This window comes from Rattus norvegicus, chromosome 3 (assembly GCF_021556685.1).
Source record: "Rattus norvegicus strain SHRSP/BbbUtx chromosome 3, alternate assembly SHRSP_T2T, whole genome shotgun sequence".
Classification (NCBI taxonomy): Eukaryota; Metazoa; Chordata; class Mammalia; order Rodentia; family Muridae; genus Rattus; species Rattus norvegicus.
The window spans coordinates 4685207-4709360 of record NC_141536.1 but is presented as its reverse complement, the minus strand read 5'-3'; the positions used below and the strand labels follow the sequence as shown (position 1 = coordinate 4709360).

Sequence of the window (24154 nt, the reverse complement as noted above, 5' to 3'; positions counted from 1 at the left end):
TACAGCCACCCAATTAGACAAGATGGATGAAGCAAAGAAGTGCAGACTGACAGGAGCCGGATGTAGATCGCTCCTGAGAGACACAGCCAGAATACAGCAAATACAGAGGCGAATACCAGCAGCAAACCACTGAACTGAGAATAGGACCCCCGTTGAAGGAATCAGAGAAAGGACTGGAAGAGCTTGAAGGGGCTCGAGACCCCATATGTACAACAATGCCAAGCAACCAGAGCTTCCAGGGACTAAGCCACTACCTAAAGTCTATACATGGACTGACCCTGGACTCTGACCTCATAGGTAGCAATGAATATCCTAGTAAGAGCACCAGTGGAAGGAGAAGCCCTGGGTCCTGCTAAGACTGAACCCCCAGTGAACTAGACTGGTGGGGGGAGGGTGGCAATGGGGGGAGGGTTGGGAGGGGAACACCCATAAGGAAGGGGAAGGGGGAGGGGGGTGTTTGCCCGGAAACTGGGAAAGGGAATAACACTCGAAATGTATATAAGAAATACTCAAGTTAATAAAAAAAAAAAAAAGGAAAAAAAATGCTTTGCCTTTCAATGGAGTGTCCCAGAGGATGGGACCACTGGTCAGCTGACATGAACTAGATTCTCCACCGGTTGGGACAATCTGGTCACCTTGCTGCCCAATCCTGACCTGGAGCCACCACAGCACAAGTGTCAAGTACTGGCAGAAGCCCGTGGGTGGAGGGAAGACCTCTGTGACTGACCAATCGACCCCTGCTAAAAGCCGAGGCTACTATGTGTACAGACAGGAGCAGTTCTCTTCATGAAGGTCAGAGATGAGTGGGTGCTGCCATGGTGGACAACACAAATGTCATCTGGAATGGACAAACCTCTACCCTGCAGCACATCAGCACCACAGATGTCTCTGCCATCTCTTAGATGCTCTGATGAAGCCAGCAGCTGTGAGTATTATTCATTGCCCAAGACATCATGAGGGAAGAGATTCAGTAGCATTTGGCAATAGCAAAGCAGATCAAGTGGCTCGAGAAATGGCTATTCAGGTACCTATCCTGGTTGCAGGCCTGTAAGAGACATCCACTAGGAACCGGGATCGGACTAAGGGATGGCCTTACTTAGAATGTACAATAGAAGAAAAGGCCCAAATTGCTTAGAAGAGAAAGGACAATGGCACACTTGAGGGGAAAGCTATACTCCCCAGAGAACAAATAAAAGACTCACTTTGCCAAATACACAAATGGACTCATTTGGGAAATAAGAAGCTTATCCAAGTAGTTAAGGTATATGTAATAGACTTTAAGATTTAAGCCAGAGAGACAGTAAAAAAGTATAAGGTATATCAGTAAGTAAATGCTTAGCGAACAGGACAAAGAGACCTAGGGAGTTAAGTGAGAAGTCGAAGTGAACTTCACTGAGACTAAAAACCAGGAAAATATGGTTACAAGTATCTCCTAGTGTTTGTAGATACCTTTCCAGGATGGGTACAAGCCTTCTTCACCAAGCAAGAGATGGCCCTGGTAGTATTTAAGAAGATACTGGAAGAAATCTTCCCCCGATTTGGAGTTCCCAAGGTAATCCGGTCAGATAATGGCCCCACTTTCATTGCCAAGGTAAGCCAGGGTGTGGCCAGGTACTTAGAGGTTGATTAAAAATTACTTTACATCTACAGACCTCAAAGTTCAAGACAGGTAGAGAGAATAAATAAAACTCTAAAGGAGAACCTGACCAAATTGACCACGGAGACTGGCGCAGACTGGGTGATACTCCTTCCCTCTTGCTCTCTTCAGAGCAAGAAATTCCCCTTCCAGATTCAGCCTTACCCACTTTGAGATCTTATATGGGACCCCAGCTCCTCTCATTGTATTAGATGATGCTATTAAATCAACATGTCATAGTAATATGATTTGTATGCCAGGCTAAAAAGCCTACAATGAAACAGAAAGAAGTCTGATTGCAGCTGGCAATAGCCTATGTCCTGGGGACCCCTGAGACATCTCACCAGTTCCAGGTTGGAGACTCTGTCCAAGTACGACAACATCCAGGTCCAGACACTTGAGCCTCACTGGAGAGGACTGTACCTGGTGCTGCTGACCACCCTGACAGCCGTCAAGTGTCAGAACTCACCAGCAGCATACTAGCTGTTGGGATTGGGGGGGGGGGGCTGGGACCTAGAGGGACACTCAGATTTTTATAAGCTCCCTAGACTTGCACATCAGATAAGTGGATATATCAGAGACATGACTCGGGGTTGCTGTAATGCTCACTTGAGGAATGTGCTTTGAAAACAAGAGTTTTATGTTTGCCCTAGATTCCATCGAGATAGGTCCCCCAATCGTAAGTGTGGGGGTTGGCTTGAAGTCTATTGCAAATGATGTGACAATCCCTCACTGTGAAGGCATTAGTACGTTAGTACTCCTAACACTTCTTGGACCTGTGCCTCAGGAATCACAACATGTATAAGTTTAGAAGTTCTAAAAGGCAATCATGACTTTTGTGTGTTGGTTCAGATAGTGCCCAGATTGTTATACCATCCTTATGAGGATATACTGAACTATTGGAATCCTGATGCTAGAGACATAGTAAGGCACAAAAGAAAGTTGGAAATTACTCTGACAATTATCTTAGGGCTGAGTTTAGGTGCTGCAAGGGTAGCTACAGGGACATCTGCTGTTGCCCTGCAATACAAGCCTATGGAGAATTCAGAACTGCCATTGACCTAGATATAAAAAGAACAGAAAGACTTTAACTGACCTCCAAGAATTCCTGTCCTCCCTCTCAGAGATAGTCCTTCAAGAATAAGAAAAGATTAGACCTACTGTTATTCCTTTAAAAAGGAGGCTTGTGTGCTGCATTTAAAAAAAATGTTTTTATATAGATCACTCAGGAAGAGTTAAAGACAATTTGGCAAAGATTGTTGGTGGGGTTGCAGACTGATACAACCATTCTGGAAATCAGTCTGGAGGTTCCTCAGAAAATTGCACATTGAACTGCGTGAGGATCCAGCTATACCTCTCTTGGGCATATACCCAAAAGATGCCCCAATATATAAAAAAGACACGTGCTCCACTATGTTCATCGCAGCCTTATTTATAATAGCCAGAAGCTAGAAAGAACCCAGATGCCCTTCAACAGAGGAATGGATACAGAAAATGTGGTACATCTACACAATGGAATATTACTCAGCTGTCAAAAACAATGACTTTATAAAATTCATAGGCAAATGGTTGGAACTGGAAAATATCATCCTGAGTGAGGTAACCCAATCACAGAAAGACATACATGGTATGCACTCATTGATAAGTGGCTATTAGCCCAAATGCTTGAATTACCCTTGATGCCTAGAACAAATGAAACTCAAGACGGATGATCAAAATGTGAATGCTTCACTCCTTCTTTAAAAGGGGAACAAGAATACCCTTGGCAGGGAAGAGAGAGGCAAAGATTAAAACAGAGACTGAAGGAACACCCATTCATAGCCTGCCCCACATGTGGCCCATACATGTACAGCCACCCAATTAGACAAGATGGATGAAGCAAAGAAGTGCAGGCCGACAGGAATCGGATGTAGATCTCTCCTGAGAGACACAGCCAGAATACAGCAAATACATAGGCAAATGCCAGCAGCAAACCACTGAACTGAGAATAGGTCCCCTATTGAAGTAATCAGAGAAAGAACTGGAAGAGCTTGAAGGGGCTCGAGACCCCATATGTACAACAATGCCAAGCAACCAGAGCTTCCAGGGACTAAGCCACTACCTAAAGACTATACGTGGACTGACCCTGGACTCTGACCTCATAGGTAGCAATGAATATCCTAGTAAGAGCACCAGTGGAAGGGGAAACCCTGGGTCCTGCTAAGACTGAACCCCCAGTGAACTAGACTGTTGGGGGGAGGGTGGCAGTGGGGGGAGGGTTGGGAGGGGAACACCCATAAGGAAGGGGAGGGAGGAGGGGGGTGTTTGCCCGGAAACCGGGAAAGGGAATAACACTCGAAATGTATATAAGAAATACTCAAGTTAATAAAAAAAAAAGTAAAAATAAAAGATTAAAACAAAGTTTTTAAGAAGAGAGAGCAAGCTCAAGACAAAAGTTGGTTTAAAACCTGCTCCAATTCTTCCCCTTGGCTCAACTCTGGTTTATTGCTTATTAGAGAACGTGTTGTTAAGGCCCATCACTAGTAATGTGATTGAGTTATTATTTTAAGATTAAAACCATGAAAAAAATGGGGGAATGAAAGAATTAAAGAAAAACTCCCAAATGTTTTATAAGCTGCTAAAGTTTTACAAAACTATGGGAACAGAAACTTCTGAAACTTTCCAGGCTGATATTTGCTTAAGTTTAAACAAGCCAACCAGGTGCATTCCCTCACTGCCCTCCACATCTGCAGTTATTATGTTTAAAAATGCTAGTGCAATGCAGCTCGGGGCTCTTATCCTCTGCTCCTGCGTGAGTTACGAGTTGAGCCTCAGGGCGCCAAATAAAACAAACAAACAAACAAACAAACAACAACAACAACAACAAAACAACAACCACAAAGCCTCTTGCTGATTACATCAAGAACGCCTCTGGCTGGTGATTGGGGTTCGCTGATATCCGGAGTGACTGAGTGAGTGTCTCTCCTTGGGGAGGTCTTTCAGTTACAGATGGAGAAAAAGCCTTATAGAGCTTCAGTTTGTGATTCTGTTTCTATTGTCATGCCAGACCCAGAACCTCCAGGTTTGCCTGCCAAACAGCAGCAGGCCTCTCAGCAGGCATCCACAGCAGCAGATCCTACTCTCAAAATTAATCCCTCCCTGACAGAGTTGAAAGCCCTGGTCCACAAGGAGCCGGACAAGAATTCATTATTCCTAGAAGAAAAGGCTGCCCCACCCTTACAGGCTGCAAGGTCTGGGCTACGCCATTGCCCCTCCATTTTGCGCTCCCGGTTTTGATTTTGACTCAGACATTGCCAGTGCCACTGAATATGCTGAAACAAAACTTTGCTGGGAGGTAGTCTCCTTTAAAGATTTACTTTTAAAGTTAGGAGAGTATCTTGCCCTTTTAAAGAAACTGCAGGCTTTGGATCTTGAGCTAACCCAGTGCCCCCTTGTTCCCCGACATGGGTCAGGGTGGGTCTGCTGGTCTCTAGGGCCACAGGTGAAATACCACACTACTCTCATCTTTTTTTTCACTGACCCGGGGCGGGGGGGGGGGAGGCGGGTCCAAAGGGGCTCTCGCTTCTGGTGCCAAGCGCCTGTCTGCATGCGCCCTGCTCCGGGGACAGTGCCAGGTGGGGAGTTGACTGGGACAGTACGCCTGTGAAACTGTAATGCAGTGTTCAAAGGCAAGCTCAGGGAGGACAGAAACCTCCCATGGAGCAGAAGGGCAGAAGCTTGCTTGATCTTAATTTTCAGTATGAAGAATTACAGACCGTGAAAGCAGGGCCTCATGATCCTTCTGACCTTTTGGGTTTTAAGCAGGAGGTGTCAGAAAGTTACACAGAGATAACTGGCTTGTGGAGGCCAGAGACACTAAGCTGCCATGGAATTGGGATGTATACTTCTGGAACCTGCCTTAGAAACTCTGGGTACAGAGCTTGACAGATTGATATATTTTGGGGTAAAGTCCAAATATTTTGTTAAGTTGCTTATTGGTATTGGAATTGATAAAAGGTGTTTAATTGGCCTATCAGGTTCCTTGTTTAACGCTACTGTTTAGTTTACTTCATTTTTTAAAATTGTTTAATCTTCACGATAGGTGTGACTTTGAGTTTTATGGTTATATTATTACTCTGGGAGAGAGTGCAAGACACAAGCTTTTCTGGTTACAGACTAAGGAACACAGTATTTTGGGAGAAAGATTTTGGTTTTGTGTTTAACAAAAAAAGTGTGATTATGCTCTGGAAACCTCAGAGACAAACTGATCAGATTTGAGAGATGGAGACCGCCTAAAAAATTAGATTTAACAGAATCACACAAAAAGATATCTCTATTCTAAACTTTTGTCTTGAGAGTTGTATTTTGCAGAATGTACCTACTTAAATTCCTAGTCTCAAGGACTTTCAGCTGGGTCTAGTCAAGATGCACATCCACTATAACATTTGCTTCATTCTTCCTACCCCCTACCTGCAATGATATCTCGATGCTCATATACAGCTTGAAGAAGTAATAGAAGAGTCATCACCCCAATTCCCTGGACTTTTGGGAGAGTGAAAGTGGTTCTTGACAGGGAGGAATTAGCTGGATTGAGTTGTGCAATCATGAGCCCATTTGGTAACTGAGCTAAAATCATATCTTTGCCTTGGTAAAGAATTTATTTTGTTTAAAAAAATAAAGAAAGAAACTAAAAGAAAAAGTTTAAAAGTACAAGGTTTAGAGCCAGTCCTTCTATTGATGCCATTACAAACTTATGAGCTTTATTAGACATCAGATTGACTCCTTGGCATCCAAACCCCTACAAATTCATTATCAGAGACTTGATTTGGCTGACAGAGGCCTGACTGAGCCCTATGATGATCTGCCTCCTTTGGGAACAGCATAAAACTGAGAGTTATGCTCGCCTTTACTGGCATGGGTACCTGCAAGGGGTGTGAGAAGAGGTACTGCAAGGTGAGGACCCTATTGTCTATCTCTGAGTCCCCTGAGAGGTAAACCTGATTGCATAGAGGTTGGTGTTAATATCTCCCTTCGTTTGGATTTCACAGAGAACGTTTCTGTCAAGATCACTAAGGCAAAAGTTCCTCCCCTCTCAAAAAAGACACTGATGCTGCACAAAGTGACTAGAGGATCAGGTCCATGCTTCCCCATTCTGGTTAATGTCCATTTATCCTCACAATGCAATCATCTCCGGCTGCTTGCTGGCCTCATCTAAAAATGTTAAAAAGTGTGTGGGAGGCGGGGATGCCTGGAGCCCAGCACGCTCAGTCTCAGGAATTCTCAGGAATGCTCTGTTCATTGTATGGCCCCTATCTCCAGGAAAATTAAGCCAGTCACAGCCTCTAGCCTTTGGACACCTAGCCAGTTGTCTGTTCTTATCAATGTATACCTGCAATTTATGGTTTAGGGATATAGGAATGGTGGTGGGAGTGATGGATTGTCCTGGGTAACCTCCTGCCTGCTTGTCTTTATAAGCCACTGTTTTTTGAAATAAATCTTGAGAGCTTGATCAGGACAGACTTGCTCTCCTTCTTTGTGCCTCCTGGCCCCCATTTTCTCGCCCGCTCCCAGGTCCACTCTGAACCCCCACTGGCCAGGGCAGAGATGAGCTCTGATGATATCAATTAGTCTTGGTGTCTGTCGCTTAGGTTCCTGCACTTGCCTCTAGCCATTGGGTTGTCTCTGGTGTTTGCTAGTCTTGCTGTTTCTGAGAGTGCAGGGAACTCAGGATGATACATTCTAATTACATTCATTTTGTGTAAGAATTTCATGAAGTCATTGTTTTTAATAGCTGACTAGTACTTCATTGTGGAAATATACCACATTTTCTGTATCCGTTCCTCTGTTGAGAGACATCTGGGTTCTTTCCAGCTTCTGGATATTATGAATAAGACTGCTATGAACATAGTGGAGCATGTGTCCTTGTTATATGTTGGCCATATGTTATATGTTATATATATGCCCAGGTGTTGTATAGCTGGGTACTCAGGTAGTTCAATGTCCAATTTTCAGAGGAGTCTTCAGATTGATTTCAAGAGTGGTTGTACAAGCCTGCAATCCCACCAAAAATGGAGGACTTTTTCTCCAAGTCTTCGACCACATGTGCTGTCACCTGAGTTTTCTCTTACCAGTCATAACTGGTATCAGGTGGAATCTCAAGGTTGTTTTGATTTGTATTTCCCTGATGACTAAGGATGTTGAACATTTCTTTAGGTACCTCTCAGCAATTAGATGTTCCTCCGCTGAAAATTCTTTGTTTAGCCCTGTACCCCATTATAAATAGGGTTATTTGATTCTCTGGAGTCTAACTTCTTGACTTTTTTGTATGTATTGGATATTAGTACTCTATTGGATATAGAATTGGAAAAGATCTTTTCTCAATCTGTTGGTTGCTGTTTTGTCCTAATGACAGTGTCCTTTGCCTTACAGAAGCTTTGCAATTTTATGAGATCCCATTTGTCGATTCTTGGCCTTAGAGAATAACCATTTGTGTTCTGTTCAGGAAATTTTCCTCAGTGCCCATGTGTTGGAGGCTCTTCCCCACTTTTTTGTCTATTAGTTTGAGCACATCTGGATTTATGTGGAGGTCCTTGATCCCCATGGACTTGAACGATGAGAATTGATCGATTTGTATTCTTCATGCTGAACTCCAATTGAACAAGCACTATTCATTGAAAATGCTATCTTTTTCCCCCATTGAATGGTTTTAGCTGCTTTGTCAAAAATCAGTGACCATAGTGTGTGGGTTCATTTCTGGGACTTGAATTCTATTCCATTGATCTACCTGCCCATCTCTGTACCAATACCATACAGTTTTTCTCACTATTCCTCTGTAATACAGCTTGAGGTCAGGGATGGTGAGTCCCCCAGATAATGTTTTATAGTTGAGGATAGTTTTTGATATCATGAGTTATTTTTATTCCAAATTAATTTACAAATTGCTCTTTCTAACACTGAAAAATTGAGTTGGGATTTTGATGAGGATTGCATTGAATCTGTAGATTGCTTTTGGCAAGATGGCCATTTTTACAATATTAATTTTGCCAATACATGAGCATGGCAGATATTTCTATCTTCTGAGTTCTTCTTCAGTTTCTTTCTTAGAGACTTGAAGTTCTTGTCATACAGATATTTCACTTGTTAGGTTGGGTCACACAGAGGTATTTTATGTTATTTGTAACTATTGTGAAGGGTGTCATTTCTCTATTTTTTTCTCAGCCTGTTTATCCTTTGAGTGAGGAAGGCTACAGATTTGTTTGAATCAATTTTATATCCAGCCAATTTCCTTAAGTTGTTTATCAGGCTTATTAATTCTGTGGTCGAACATTTGGGGTCTTTTAATTACACTGTCTTATCATCAGCAAGTAGTGATATTTTGACTTCTCCCTTTTCAATTTGTATTCCTTTGAGCTCTTTTTATTGTCTGATTGCTCTGGCTAGGACTTTAAGTACTATACTGAATAAGTAGGAGGACAGTGGGCAGGCTTGCCTAGTCCCTGATTTTAGTGGGATTACTTCAAGTTTCTCTCCATTAGGTTTGATGTTGGCTACTGGATTGTTGTATATCACTTTTAGAATGTTTAGGTATGGATCTTGGATTCCTGATCTTTCCAAGATTTTTACCATGAAAGGGTTTAAAATTTTGACAAATTATTTCTTAGCATATCATGAGATAATCATGTGGGTTTCTTTCTTACTTTTTTCTTTTTTTGAGTTTGTTTATATACTGTATTATGTTTGTTTGATTTCCATATATCGAACAATCCCTGCATCCCTAGGGTGAAGACTTCTTGATTATGAAGGATGATTGTTTTGATGTGTTCTTAGATTTGGTTTGTAAAATTTTACTGAGTATTTTTGCGTCTGTATTTATGAGGGAACCTGGTCTGAAGTTTTCTTTCTTTGTTGGGTCTTTGTGATTTAGGTATAAGTGTAATCATAACTTCATAGAAGGAATTGGGTATTTTTCTTCTCTTTCTATTTTTGTGGAATAGTTAAGCCATTATTGCTATTAAGTCTTCTATGAAGCTCTGACAGAATTCTGCACTAAACCCATCTAGTCCTGGGCTTTTTTTTTTATTTGTTTGTTTGGGAGATTTTTAATGACTGCTTTTATTTCTTTAAGAGTTATGGGGCTGTTTAGATGGTTTATCTGATACTGATTTAACTTTGGTACCTGGTATCTGTCTAGAAAACTGTCCATTTCGTCCAGAAATGGACATTTTCCAGTTTTGCTGAATATAGGCTTCTGTAGTAGGATCTGATGACTTTTTTTAAAATTTTCCTCAGATTCCGTTGTTATGTCTCTCTTTTTATTTCTGATTTTGTTAATTTGGATTCTCTCTGTTCCCTCTTGTTAGTCTGGCTAAGGGTTTATCTATCTTGTTGATTTTCTCAAAGAAACAGCTTCTGGGGCTGTTGATTCTTTGTACAGTTCTTTGTGTTTCTACTTCGTTAATTTCAGCCCTGAGTTTGATTATTTCCTGCTGTCTACTCCTCTTGGGTGGTGTATTTGCTTCTTTGTGTTCTAGAGTCTTTCTTTAGGTATCCTGTCAAACTGCTAGTGTATGCTCTCTCCAGTTTTTTGTTTGTTTGTTTGTTTGTTTGTTTGTTTGTTTTTAGAGGCACTCAGAGTTATAAGTTTTCCTCTTAGCACTGCTTTCATTGTGTCCCATAGGTATGGGTGTGTTGTGCCCTCATTTTCATTAAATTCTAAAATGTCTTTAATTTCTTTATTTCTTCCTTGACCAAGTTAACATTGAGTAGAGCATTTTTTAACTTCCATGTGTATGCTGGCTTTCTGTAGTTTTTGTTGTTATTGAAGACCAGCCTTAATCTGAGGTGATCTGATTGGATGCATTGAATTATTTCTATCTTCTTGTATCTGTTGAGACCTGTTTTGTGACCAATTATATGGTCAGTTTTGGAGATGGTACCATGCAGTGCTGAGAAGAAAGTATATTCTTTTAATTTAGGACAAACTGTTCTATAGATATTTGTTAAATCCACTTGGTTTATAACTTCTGTTATTTTCTCTAAGTCTCTGTTTAGTTTCTGTTTCCATGATCTATCCATTGATTGGAGTGGGGTGTTGAAGTCTCTCACTATTATTGTGCGAGTTGCAATGTGTGCTTTGAACTTTAGTGGGGTTTCTTTTATGACTGTAGTTGCCCTTGTATTTGGAGCATAGATATTCTGGATTAAGGGCTCATTTTGGTGAATTTTTCCTTTGATGAATATGAAGTGTCTTTCCTTATCTTTTTTGGTAACTTTTGGTTAAAAGTCAATTTTTTGAATATTAGAATGGCTACTCCAGCTTGTTTCTAGGAACCATTTGCTTGAAAGAACCTTTTCTTTGAAGTAGCATCTGTCTTTTTCACTGAGGTATGTTTTCTGTATGCAGCAAAATGCTGGTTCCTCTTTACCTATCCCGACTCTTAGTCTATGTCTTTTTATTGGGGAATCAAGTCCAAAGGAGATATTAAGGTATAGTAATTGTTTTTTTTTCTTTTATTTTTTTGTTGTTAGAGGTGGAATTATGTTTTTTTTCCACTCTTGGGTTTTGTTTTTGTTGCAAATAAATTACTTTCTTGCTTTTTCTAGGGTGTAGTTCCATCCATTTTCCTACAAATTTTATGATGTTAGTGTTTTTGATAGCTGAGTAGTATTCCATCATATAAAGAAAAAACATTTTCTTTATATACCTGGGTCTTCAGGTATAATAATCCTTAATTTTCTGGGAAACAGCCTGATTGATTTCCAGTGGTTTACTGAGTAGTAGTTGTCACTTACTACCAGTGGTAAAAATGAACTAGCAGAAATTGATGGAATGGAAAACATAATCCAAATTACATGGAAAAATTATTTTCAGTCAAAAACTGTTTTAAAGTCACCAGGAGCATTGACGCACCTGAGAGGAGAGGTAAGACCACACTTCTTCTCCAAGGGAACTGCCTCAAGTGATCAGGACACAGAAACTCAGGGACAGGATTTTCTGGTTTCTACCTGTGCCTAGAATGCACTGGGTCCCACACTTTTCTGTACCCAGATCCTCTGGGGAGAGAGCAGGACTCTCAGAAATGTGGACAATGCTGAGAGCTGAGGGGAGACGACCACTTCTGCTCACATTCCAGGCCCAAGAGGAACCTTCCTGGATCTCTCTGGACACAGGATCCTTTTAGCATTTGGGGAAATTATCCTTCCAGTCTCTGCCTGTACACAGAGCTGACAGCTAGTCTCCAGAAGCAATGACACAGCTGAGAGCAAAGGTAAGACCACCACTTCTGCTCTGAGGGACCCACCGGATGCCTCAGGTCACATGAACCCAGAAGCAGTCTGGGACAGGATCCTGCCAGTTTTGACCTGCACCCAGAGCTGACCCTGTGACACAGCTCTTTGTACCCAGATCCTGCTGGGAGAAAGCCAGTCTCCAGGAGTGGTGACACACAAATTTAGAAGAGCGTCAAGCCACTATCAGAGACAGAAAACCAGCTAACACCAGTGATAACCAGATTGTGAGAGGCAAGGGCAGGAATCTAAGCAAGAGAAACCAAAACTACTTGGCATCGTCAGAGCCCAGTTCTCCCACCAAAGCAAATACTAAATATCCCAACACACTGGAAAGTCAAGATTTTGATTAAAAATCATGTCTCATGATGATGATATTTTTTATTCTCCCTTAAAGAAATACAGGACAGCTTTCTGTTTCTACCTGTGCCTGGAGCTGACCCTGTCCCACAGCTCTCTGTTACCAAATCCTGTGTGGGAAAGAGCTGGACTCTCAGAAATGCAGAGAATCATAAGAGTTCAGTGGAGACCATAACTTCTGCTCACATTCCTGGCCTAAGAGGAACCCGCCTAGAGACCTCTGAACACTAACTGAGGAACTGTCTGGGATAGGACCCTTCTGGTCTCTGCCTGTGCCCAGAGCTGAAAGCCAGTCACCAGTAGCACTGAGACACACAAGACAGAGGTAAGACAGTCACTTCTGCACCAAGGGACTTTTCTGGAGTCCTCAGGAAACAGGAACCCAGGAGCAGTCTGGGACAGGATCCTAAAGATGAAGAGGTTGTTTTTCTTTTTTAATTTTAAATATCAACCTGCTATGATCATGTGATTATAATAGTGGAGACTAATTCTTATAGAAAGTGTTATAGTTGTGTCCTTTTACAGTGCCATTAATTTTTAATTACACACATATTTTAATATATATTTCAAATTATCTTTCTCTGATTTGTCTCAAAATTTCTGGACAATTCTGTCTCAAAGGAAGAGTACACAACTGTATTTAGACTGCTCAGAATTAGAGGTTGCTATCAGCACTTTAGTATTTAACCCTATGCTAACGTCTCGGCATTTTCACTACTAGCACCTTTAAAATACATAATTTTAGCAAGCAGAAAATATCATTGAATCATTCTGCAGTGTGGCATCATTGAAGGATAGTGACAAAATTCATCATTGACACAAAAGAGCACTTCTGTTAACTTGTTAAACAAAATTATTTCACTTTTGTATGTAATTATCATCCCAAATCATGAAAAAAAGCCAAGTTTAGATCAAGATTTGGCTCCAAATCTGATTTTATTGCATGTTAAAGTTTAACCTATAAAATGGGAGAAATATGCAGTTTACAGACCGACTCTTATAATTAAATAAATTATAAGGGGGAAAATGTCTGAAATAGTGTATGGCATTTATGGACATCTTCCAAAGAATTATTGCTATTTCTACTTTTATTTTGGAAAACGTTTTCATCTCTTTTCACTATGTGCAAAAAGTTTTTATCTATCTTTTAAAGGCATTTCTATTACAACAGTCCATAAGGATAAATGACTTTGTAGGAAAAGAAAAGGAAAAGAAAAGGAAAGGAAAGAAAAGAAAACATTGTGGTTACTCAACAGATTTTCATGACACAAATAAATGGGTCTTTTGTCCAATATGTATATGCTGGATCACTTCTATCCTCATTATAGGTATCCTCTTGTAGATCTGTTCCTATAACAAAGTAAATAAAAACACCCAAGTTCAATGTATGGCAGCTCTACACTGAAACAAAAAGTCTTCCCCAAGGGGACTAAGTCTATAGTCAGTCACTTCCCTTGTATTACCCTATTAGTACTGTGGTATTTATTATTCATGCTGTGAGTGACAGTTTCAAAGGGTGTAGAATTCTATGAATTGAAGATTTATCTCTCATCAGCTTCATTGCAGACAGACAAATATATATTAACAGCCTCAGAGACCCCAACTGATTGTGACACACAGGCGAAGTCAACTATCCCTGAAAGGAATATTGGATTCAAAGATTCACAAAGTCCTAGCAAGTGGTTTTACTGTTTTAGAGAGAAAATCTCTTAGAGGAATATCTTAAAATTTTCAAGGAAGACAGAATAGTGGATGTATATTGTGGTTTCCATAGGCAAAGCTTTATTGCTTGGATGGTAGAAATTCAAGATAACAAAAATAATCCTCAATGCCACCAAAACTGTAGTTGCTTATATTATGAATGCTAATTATGTTCCCTCCCCCCAAAAAACCACAGTGCTTACACAAGACTGTCTGCACATAGCTTCTGAGAACCTGCCCCCAGTTGGTTCTGATTGATAAATAAAGATGCCAATAGCCGATAGCTGGAGAGAACAGATAGAGGCGGGATTTTAGGATTTCCAGGGCTTGGGACTGGGAGTAGGGAGGAGAATGATCATGTTGGCAGAGTGTGGAGGAGAGGAGACATGCCATGCCTGAGATGAGTGTAGGACAGAGAGACATAGCCAACATGTGAAGAATTGGGAGACTGCAGCCAAGTGGGCTTCCCAACTGGGTCTAGAGCAGCCAATATAAAACATAGAATTAGTAAGTAATAACTCAGGATTTTTGGAAGGGAAGTAGATATTAACAGCATGGAGGTTAGGTAGTGGCCCAGTTATTCTGTTGTTTCAAGGCTTACTGAAATATAAACTGTGTGTGCCTCTTTCATTTTGGAACATAAACCATTGTGACAGGTAGCAGACCCTGCTGTCAGGTTTTATTAATATTTCATACTATAACAAGTATCACCACAGCCACCACCACCACATTTCTACCAATAAAAATAACAGTGTGCTTTCATTCAATCAAAAGTTATCACCAAGTCACACACAAGATTACTGTAGGAAGAAGTAGTGAGATGGGGGCAGGGAAGAAGGTCACAAGCCCAGAGTAAATCAAGCTCTAGGCACCTATAAATAATAACAGTATTTGACACCAAAATTATATACAAAAGCATACACCAAAAAAAGAGAAGTAATCACTTACTGGAACAAGAAGAAAATAGTTCATCTGGGAAGCAATACTGAAACTCAGACTGGAAGCATTTTGGAGAGAGGATGCAGTAGGACCTAAGACATAATGGGCATGAGCATGACAGAAAGAGAGAGGGGAGGGATGTGGGGGGTGGGGGTAGATGCTCAAGGTGCAAAATGACAAATAGTTTTGTGTTATCCATGAACTGTGAAGGCTTCTCACAGCACCAGACCCAACTAATGAAATAGACTGGAACCTGAAGAGACACTTACAAGCCCAACTGAAGAGGTGTGGCTTTCTTCTACATGTAGTGAGGGAAACTGCTTTCCAGTAGGGAAATATCATATGGACAAAATTGTAGAAAAGGTTAATAAGGAAGAATGAAGCTGTGTTTGGTCCTTTAAAAATTTTTTGGGAATAAATTGGGTTGTATATATATAGTCAGAAACTCAAAGTTTTTGCCAGCAAACAGAAAATAGATACCTCATAAGTGAGGAAAGAAAAATCAATCAATCAATCAAAGAAACAAATAAACAAACAATAGCAAAAAACAAACAGCAAACAAAACAAAACGAAAATAGAAAGAACAGACAGAATGCAAGCAGGAAAATACAATTTTTAGCCCTGAATCATTTGGATCTCTGACTTTTGAGTTGATTCTGGAATGGCCATGATCACTTTGTCCAATCTGTCCATCTCTGTTCACTATATCCAGGGGTACATATCTATACCATGTTATATGTATCTCCTGAAAATAATCAACATACCATCCCATTCTGAGTTTTAGGCTCTTGCTGAGTTTTCACATTTGGGACCTGAGATCACCAATAGTTGGGCCAGTGGACAGCATGCATAAAGTGATAAGGCAAGAAAGGGTGAGGAGATAGATTTAAGAATTGTTATTATATAATGTGGGGAAAGAGTCCTAAAATGCCATAGTCACTTTAAAAACCAGCATCTGGAGCTCACTGCTCCCAAACACAGTGGGAGAGAGAGCTCACCGCCGGGACAGGTGGGCACTCCTGAGACTGCAGAGCAGAAGAGACCACCAACACTGCCCACCCATGCCCACATTCCTGGCCCAAGAGGAAACTGTATACAGCCTCTGGGTTCCCCTGGATAAGGGCACAGGAGCAGCAAGTCTGCTGCATCTGAGACACCGCCAGAACCTGAAGGGACCGACCAGATAAACAGTTCTCTGCACCCAAATCCTGTGGGAGGGAGAGCTAAACCTTCAGAGAGGCAGACACGCCTGGGAAACCAGAAGACACTACGCTCTGCCCACATCTCTGACTCCAGAGGAAATCACCAAACGCCATCTGGAACCCTGGTGCACGGAAGCTCCCGGAAAGGGCAGCGCAGATCTTCCTGGGTGCTGCCCCCGTGGAGAGCTCAAAAGCAACACCCCACGAGCAAACTTGAGCCTCGGGACCACAGGTAAGACACCCTTCCTGCTCCAAGCAACCTGCCTGGTGAACTCAAGACACAGGCCCACAGGAACAGCTGAAGACATGTAGATAGGAAAAACTACACGCCCGAAAGCAGAACACTCTGTTCCCATAACTGGCTGAAAGAAAACAAGAAAACAGGTCTGCAGCACCACTGACACAGAGGCTTATAGGACAGTCTAGGCACTGTCAGAAATAGAAGAACAAAGTAACACTAGAGATAATCTGATGGCGAGAGGCAAGCGCAGGAACCCAAGCAACAGAAACCAAGACTACATGGCATCATCAGAGCCCAATTCTCCCACCAAAGCAAACACGGAATTTTCAAACACACCAGAAAAGCAAGATCTAGTTTCAAAATCATATTTGATCATGATGCTGGAGGACTTCAAGAAAGACATGAAGAACTCCCTTAGAGAAACACAGGAAAACATAAATAAACAAGTAGAAGGCTATAGAGAGGAATCACAAAAATCCCTGAAAGAAATCCAGGAAAACATAAATAAACAAGTAGAAGCCTATAGAGAGGAATCACAAAAATCCCTGAAAGAATTCCAGGAAAACACAATCAAACAATTGTAGGAATTAAAAATGGAAATAGAAGCAATCAAGAAAGAACATATGGAAACAACCCTGGATATAGAAAACCAAAGGAAGAGACAAGGAGCCGTAGATACAAGCATCACCAACAGAATACAAGAGATAGAAGAGAGAATCTCAGGAGCAGAAGATTCCATAGAAATCATCGACTCAACTGTCAAAGATAATGGAAAGCGGAAAAAGCTATTGATCCAAAACATACAGGAAATCCAGGAATCAATGTGAAGATCAAACCTAAGGATAATAGGTATAGAAGAGAGTGAAGACTCCCAGCTCAAAGGACCAGTAAATATCTTCAACAAAATCATAGAAGAAAACTTCCCTAACCTAAAGAAAGAGAGGCCCAGAAACATATAAGAAGCCTACAGAACTCCAAATAGATTGGACCAGAAAAGAAACACCTCCCGTCAAATAATAGTCAAAACACCAAATGCACAAAATAAAGAAAGAATATTAAAAGCAGTAAGGGAAAAAGTCAAGTAACATATAAAGGCAGACCTATCATTATCACACCAGACTTTTTGCCAGAGACTATGAAAGCCAGAAGATCCTGGACAGATGTCATACAGACCCTAAGAGAACACAAATGCCAGCCTAGGTTACTGTATCCTGCAAAACTCTCAATTAACATAGATGGAGAAACCAAGATATTCCAGGACAAAATCAAATTTACACAATATCTTTCTACAAATCCAGCACTACAAAGGATAATAAATGGTAAAGCCCAACATAAGGAAGCAAGCTACACCCTAGAAAAAGCAAGAAACTAATCATCTTGGCAACAAAACAAAGAGAAGAAAAGCACACAAACATAACCTCACATCCAAATATGAATATAACAGGAAGCAATAATCACTATTCCTTAATATCTCTCAACATCAATGGTCTCAAATCCCCAATAAAAAGACATAGATTAACAAACTGGATATGCAATGAGGACCCTGCATTCTGCTGCCTACAGGAAACACACCTCAGAGACAAAGACAGACACTACCTCAGAGTGAAAGGCTGGAAAACAACTTTCCAAGCAAATGGTCAGAAGAAGCAAGCTGGAGTAGCCATTCTAATGTCAAATAAAATCAATTTTCAACTAAAAGTCATCAAAAAAGATAAGGAAGGACACATCACATTCATCAAAGGAAAAATCCACCAAGATGAACTCTCAATCCTAAATATCTATGCCCCAAATACAAGGGCACCTACATACATAAAAGAAACCTTACTAAAGCTCAAAACACACATTGCACCTCACACAATAATAGTAGGAGATTTCAACACTCCACTCTCATCAATGGACAGGTCATGGAAACAGAAATTAAACAGAGACATAGACAGATTAAGAGAAGTCATGAACCAAATGGACTTAACAGATATTTGTAGAACATTCTATCCTAAAGCAAAAGGATATACATTCTTCTGAGCACCTCATGGTAGTTTCTCCAAAATTGACCATATAATTGGTCAAAAAACAGGCCTCAACAGATACAGAAAGATAGAAATAATCCCATGCATCCTATCAGACCACCACAGGCTAAAGCTGGTATTCAATATAAATAAGGGAAGAACGCCCACATATACGTGGAAGTTGAACAATGCTCTACTCAACGATAAACTGGTCAAGGAAGAAATAAAGAAAGAAATTAAAGACTTCTTAGAATTTAATGAAAATGAAAGTATGACATAACCAAACTTATGGGACTCAATGAAAGCTGTGTTAAGAGGAAAACTCATACCTCTGAGTGCCTGCAGAACAAAACAGAAGAGAGCATATGTCAGCAGCTTGACAGCACACCTGAAAGCTCTAGAACAAAAAGAAGCAAATACACCCAGGAGGAGTAGAAAGCAGGAAATAATCAAACTCAGGGTTGAAATCAACCAAGTAGAAACAAAAAGGACCATAGAAAGAATCAACAGAACCAAATTTGGTTCTTTGAGAAAATCAACAAGATAGATAAACCCTTAGCCAGACTAATGCGAGGACAGAGAGGGTGTGTCCAAATTAACAAAATCAGAAATGAAAATGGAGACATAACTACAGAATCAGAGGAAATTCAAAAAATCATCAGATCCTACTACAAAAGCCTATATTCAACAAAACTTGAAAATCTATAGGAAATGGACAATTTCCTAGACAGATACGAGGTACTGAAGTTAAATCAGGAACAAATAAACCATTTAAGCAACCCCATAATTCCTAAGGAAATAGAAGCAGTCATTAAAGGTCTCCCAACTAAAAAGAACCCAGGTCCAGACGGGTTTAGTGCAGAATTCTATCAGACCTTCATAGAAGACCTCATACCAATACTATCCAAACTATTCCACAAAATTGAAACAGATGGAGCACTACCGAATTCCTTCTATGAAGCCACAATTACTCTACTACCTAAACCACACAAAGACCCAACAATGAAAGAGAACTTCAGACCAATTTCCCTTATGAATATCGACGCAAATATACTCAATAAAATTCTGGCAAACTGAATCCAAGAGCACATCAAAACAATCATCCACCATGATCAAGTAGGCTTCATCCCAGGCATGCAGCGATGGTTTAATATATGGAAAACCATCAAGGTGATCCATTATATAAACAAACTGAAAGAACAAAACCACATGATCATTTCATTAGATTCTGAGAAAGCATTTGACAAAATTCAAAACCCCTTCATGATAAAAGTCCTTGAAAGAATAGGAATTCAAGGCCCATACGTAAACATAGTAAAAGCCATATACAGCAAACCAGTTGCTAACATTAAACTAAATGGAGAGAAACTTGAAGCAATCCCACTAAAATCAGGGACTAGACAAAGCTGCCCACTCTCTCCCTACTTATTCAATATAGTTCTTGAAGTTCTAGCCAGAGCAATCAGACAACAAAAGGAGATCAAGGGGATACAGATTGGAAAAGAAGAAGTCAAAATATCAGTATTTGCAGATGATATGATAGTATATTTAGGTGATCCCAAAAGTTCCACGAGAGAACTACTAAAGCTGATAAACAAGTTCAGCAAAGTGGCTGTGTATAAAATTAACTCAAATAAATCAGTAGCCTTCCTCTACACAAAAGAGAAACAAGCCGAGAAAGAAATTAGGGAAACGACACCCTTCATAATAGTCCCAAATAATATAAAATAGTTGATGTGACTTTAACCAAGCAAGTAAAAGGTCTGTACCATAAAAACTTCAAGACTCTGAAGAAAGAAATTGAAGAAGACCTCAGAAGATGGAAAGATCTCCCATGCTCATGGATTGGCAGGATTAATAGAGTAAAAATGGCCATTCTACCAAAAGCGATCTATATATTCAATGCAATCCCCATCAAAATACCAATCCAATTCTTCAAAGAGTTAGACAGAACAATTTGCAAATTCATCTGCAATAACAAGAAACCCAGGATAGCTAAAACCATCCTCAACAATAAATGGACTTCTGGGGGAATCACTCTCCCTGAACTCAAGCAGTATTACAGAGCAATAGTGGTATAAACTGCATGGTATTGGTACAGAGACAGACAGATAGACCAATAGAATAAAATTGAAGACCCAGAAATGAACCCACACACCTATGGGCACTTGATTTTTGACAAAGGAGCCAAACCCATCCAATGGACAAAAGATATCATCTTCAGCAAATGGTGCTGGTTCAACTGGAGGTCAGCATGTAGAAGAATGCAGATCGATCCATGCTTATTACCCTTTACAAGGCTTAAGTCCAAGTTGATCAAGGACCTCCACATCAAACCAGATACACTCAAACTAATAGAAGAAAAACTGGGGAAGCATCTAGAAAATGTGGGCACAGGAGAAAATTTCCTGAACAAAACACCAATGGCTTATGCTCTCAGATCAAGAATCAACAAATGGGATCTCATAAAACTGCAAAGCTTCTGTAAGGCAAAGGACACTGTGGTTAGGACAAATGGGCAACCAACAGATTGGGAAAAGATCTTTACCAATCCTCCAACAGATAGAGAGCTTATATCCAAAATATACAATGAACTCAAGAAGTTAGACCACAGGGAGACAAATAACCCTATTAAAAGATGGGGTTCAGAGCTAAACAAAGAATTCACAGCTGAGGAATGCCAAATGGCTGAGAAACACCTAAAGAAATGTTCAACATCTTTAGTCATAAGGGAAATGCCAATCAAAACAACCCTGAGATTTCACCTCACACCAGTGAGAATGGCTAAGATCAAAAACTCAGGTGACAACAAATGCTGGCGAGGATGTGGAGAAAGAGGAACACTCCTCTATTGTTGGTGGGATTGCAGACTGGTACAAACGTTCTGCAAATCAGTCTGGAGGATGCTCAGAAAATTGGACATTGAACTACCTGAGGATCCAGCTATACCTCTCTTGGGCATATACCCAGAAGATGCCCCAACATATAACAAAGACACGTGCTCCACTCTGCTCATAGCAGCCTTATTTATAATAGCAAGAAGCTGGAAAGAACCCAGATGCCCTTCAACAGAGGAATGGATACAGAAAATGTGGTACATCTACACAATGGAATATTACTCAGCTATCAAAAACAATGACTTTATGATATTCATAGGCAAATAGAGAGAACTGGAAAATATCATCCTGAGTGAGGTAACCCAATCACAGAAAAACACACATGGTATGCAATCATTGATAAGTGGCTATTAGCTCAAATGCTTGAATTACCCTAGATGCACAGAACACGTGAAACTCAAGACGGATGATCAAAATGTGAAATCTTCACTCCTTCTTTAAAAGGGGAACAAGAATACCCTTGGGAGGGAATACGGAGGCAAAGTTTAGAACAGAGGCAGAAAGAACACCCATTCATAGCCTGCCCCACATGTGGCCCATACATATAAAGCCACCCAATTAGACCAGATGGATGAAGCAAAGAATTGCAGGCCAACAGGAACCGGATGTAGATCTCTCCTGAGAGACACAGCCAGAATACAGCAAATACAGAGGCGAATGCCAGCAGCAAACCTCTGAACTGAGAACGGTACCCCTGTTGAAGGAATCAGAGTTAGGACTGGAAGAGCTTGAAGGGACTCGAGACCCCATATGAACAACAAAGCCAAGCAACCAGAGCTTCCAGGGACTAAGCCACTACCTAAAGACTATACATGGACTGACCCTGGAGTCTGACCTCATAGGTAGCAATGAATATCCTAGTAAGGGCACCAGTGGAAGGGGAAGCCCTTTGTCCTGCTAAGACTGAACCCCCAATGAATGTGATTGTTGGGGAGAGGGCGGTAATGGGGGCAGGATAGGGAGGGGAACACCCATCTAGAAGGGGAGGAGGAGGGGGAGGGCTTAGGGTGATGTTGGCCCGGAAACTGAGAAAGGGAACAACAATCGAATTGTAAGTAAGAAATACTCAAGTTAATAAAGAGAAAAAAAAAAAGAAAGAAATGTAAATAAGAAATACCTAAGTTAATAAAGATGAAAAAAAAAAACGATGGAGGAAAAAAACATAAACAAACCCTCCAAAATAAATAAAAAAAGAAAAATAAAAACAGTAAAAAAATAGAGTCTAGGTGGAGAAAAAAATACCTCAGAGTAGATCCTTAAAGATTAGTGTAATGTGGGAATAGTCCTCTTGCTTACCACCCTCTCTAGACATGTTTCTGCCTCAACCCCCATTGCTGCAACAAGTTTTGTGGAAAAAAATGGCTTAATTTATAGGGGAGATATCCTGTTTTAAGGATCAGGAAAATGAAAGTAAATCACTGTTGCCTTGCAACTTGGTCTGATTCCCCATGAATAACAATAAATTTTCAGCTTTGCTATGTATGGAACAAATGATGTCTGCAGGGACATTATCTACCAGCAACAGTTATTATTTCTGAATAAGACTGTGCTGGCAGAGTATAGACATCATTGCTACAAATAACAGAAATTTTTTTCAGTTATTCATCAATCAACACAGTTATCTATTTCCCCCACCTCAGATAAGCAATTAGGACATGGTCCTTGGACACTACACTGACTTATTTCTAACTCTATTCCTGTCTTATTTCAGAGAATTCTAGCAAACAGGAATTCTCAAATCCACATATTACTTTTTACTAAAGAAGTCCTAAAATTCTTTAAATCCAAGTTCTCAGTGATTACAAAAGGAACAATCTAAACTGTTTTTTCTACTAATTGATGGCACTTTTTTTTAAGATTGATGATTTTTTTAATTGGGTATTTCTTATTTACATTTTAAATTGTTATTCCCTTTCCCGGTTTCCTGTCCATCAGTCCCCTAGCCTCTCCTCCTTCCCTACTATAAGGGTGTGCCACTCACCATCCACCCCTACAAGAGCCCCCCACCCGACAATCCCCTACACAGGGGGTCCAATCTTGGCAGGACTAAGGGCTTTTCCTTCCATTGGTGCCCAGCAAGACCATCCTTTGCTACATATGCAGTTGGAGCGATGGGTCAGTCCATGTATAGTCTTTGGGTAGTGGTTTAGTCCCTGGAACCTCTGGTTGGTTGGCATTGTTGTTCTTATGGGGTTGCAAATCCGTTCAGCTCTTTCAATCCTTTCTCTATGTCCTCCAACGGGAGTCCCATTCTCAGTTCAGTGGTTTGCATTCACCTCTGTATTTGACATGTTCTGGCTGTGTCTCTCAGGAGAGATCTATAGCTGGTTCCAGTCACAATACACTTCTTAGCTTCATCAATATTATCTACTTTTGGTGAATATATATATATATATATATATATATATATATATGGGACAGGCTCTGAGTGGTGATTTCTTTAGTCTCTGCTCTGAACTTTGCCTCCCTATCCCCTCCCATGGATATTTTTGTTCCTCTTTTTAAGAAGGAGTGAAGCATCCACAGTTTGGTCATCCTTCTTCTTGAGTTTCATCTAGTCTGTGAAGTGCACCTTGGGAATTTGAGCTTTAGAGCTAATATTCACTTATCTGTGGGTGCATACTATGTGTGCTTTTTTTCTGTGATTGAGTTACCTCACTCAGGATGATAATTTTCTAGTTCCATTCATTAGCCTATGACTTTCATGAAGTCATTGTTTTTGATAACTAAGTAGTACTCCATTGTGTAGATGTACCACATTTTCTGTATCCATTCCTCAGATGAAGGGTATCTGGGTTCTTTCCAGCTTCTTGCTATTATAAATAAGGCTGCTACAAACATAGTGGAGCAGGTGTCTTTGTTGTATGTTGGAGCATCCTTTGGGTATATGCCCAAGAGAGGTATAG

General features: G+C 40.5%; 2 protein-coding genes across 2 annotated transcripts in view; one reads left to right on the top strand and one right to left on the bottom strand.

The window, feature by feature from the left end:
* The window catches only part of Nxph2 (neurexophilin 2), a 241542-nt gene that overhangs the window by 142704 nt on the left and 74684 nt on the right, over positions 1-24154 (bottom strand). The gene's annotated exons all lie outside the window — the stretch shown is intronic.
* LOC134486280 (uncharacterized) lies at positions 3131-17172 on the top strand. Its single transcript, XM_087655311.1, has 5 exons — positions 3131-3263; positions 4683-4866; positions 6496-6606; positions 16031-16336; positions 17001-17172. The coding sequence occupies exons 1-5, from the start codon at positions 3131-3133 to the stop codon at positions 17170-17172; spliced, it is 906 nt and encodes a 301-aa protein (XP_087511437.1).

Excerpts from the sequence above, each read along its gene's own strand:
- LOC134486280 (XM_087655311.1), top strand. The coding sequence starts at position 3,131 with ATGTGGTACATCTACACAATGGAATATTACTCAGCTGTCAAAAACAAT. Across the intron at positions 4,867-6,495 it reads CCACCCTTACAGGCTGCAAG|CATAAAACTGAGAGTTATGC; the intron begins GTCTGGGCTACG and ends CTTTGGGAACAG. Across the intron at positions 16,337-17,000 it reads CTTGAGCCTCGGGACCACAG|GAAGAGACAAGGAGCCGTAG; the intron begins GTAAGACACCCT and ends AGAAAACCAAAG.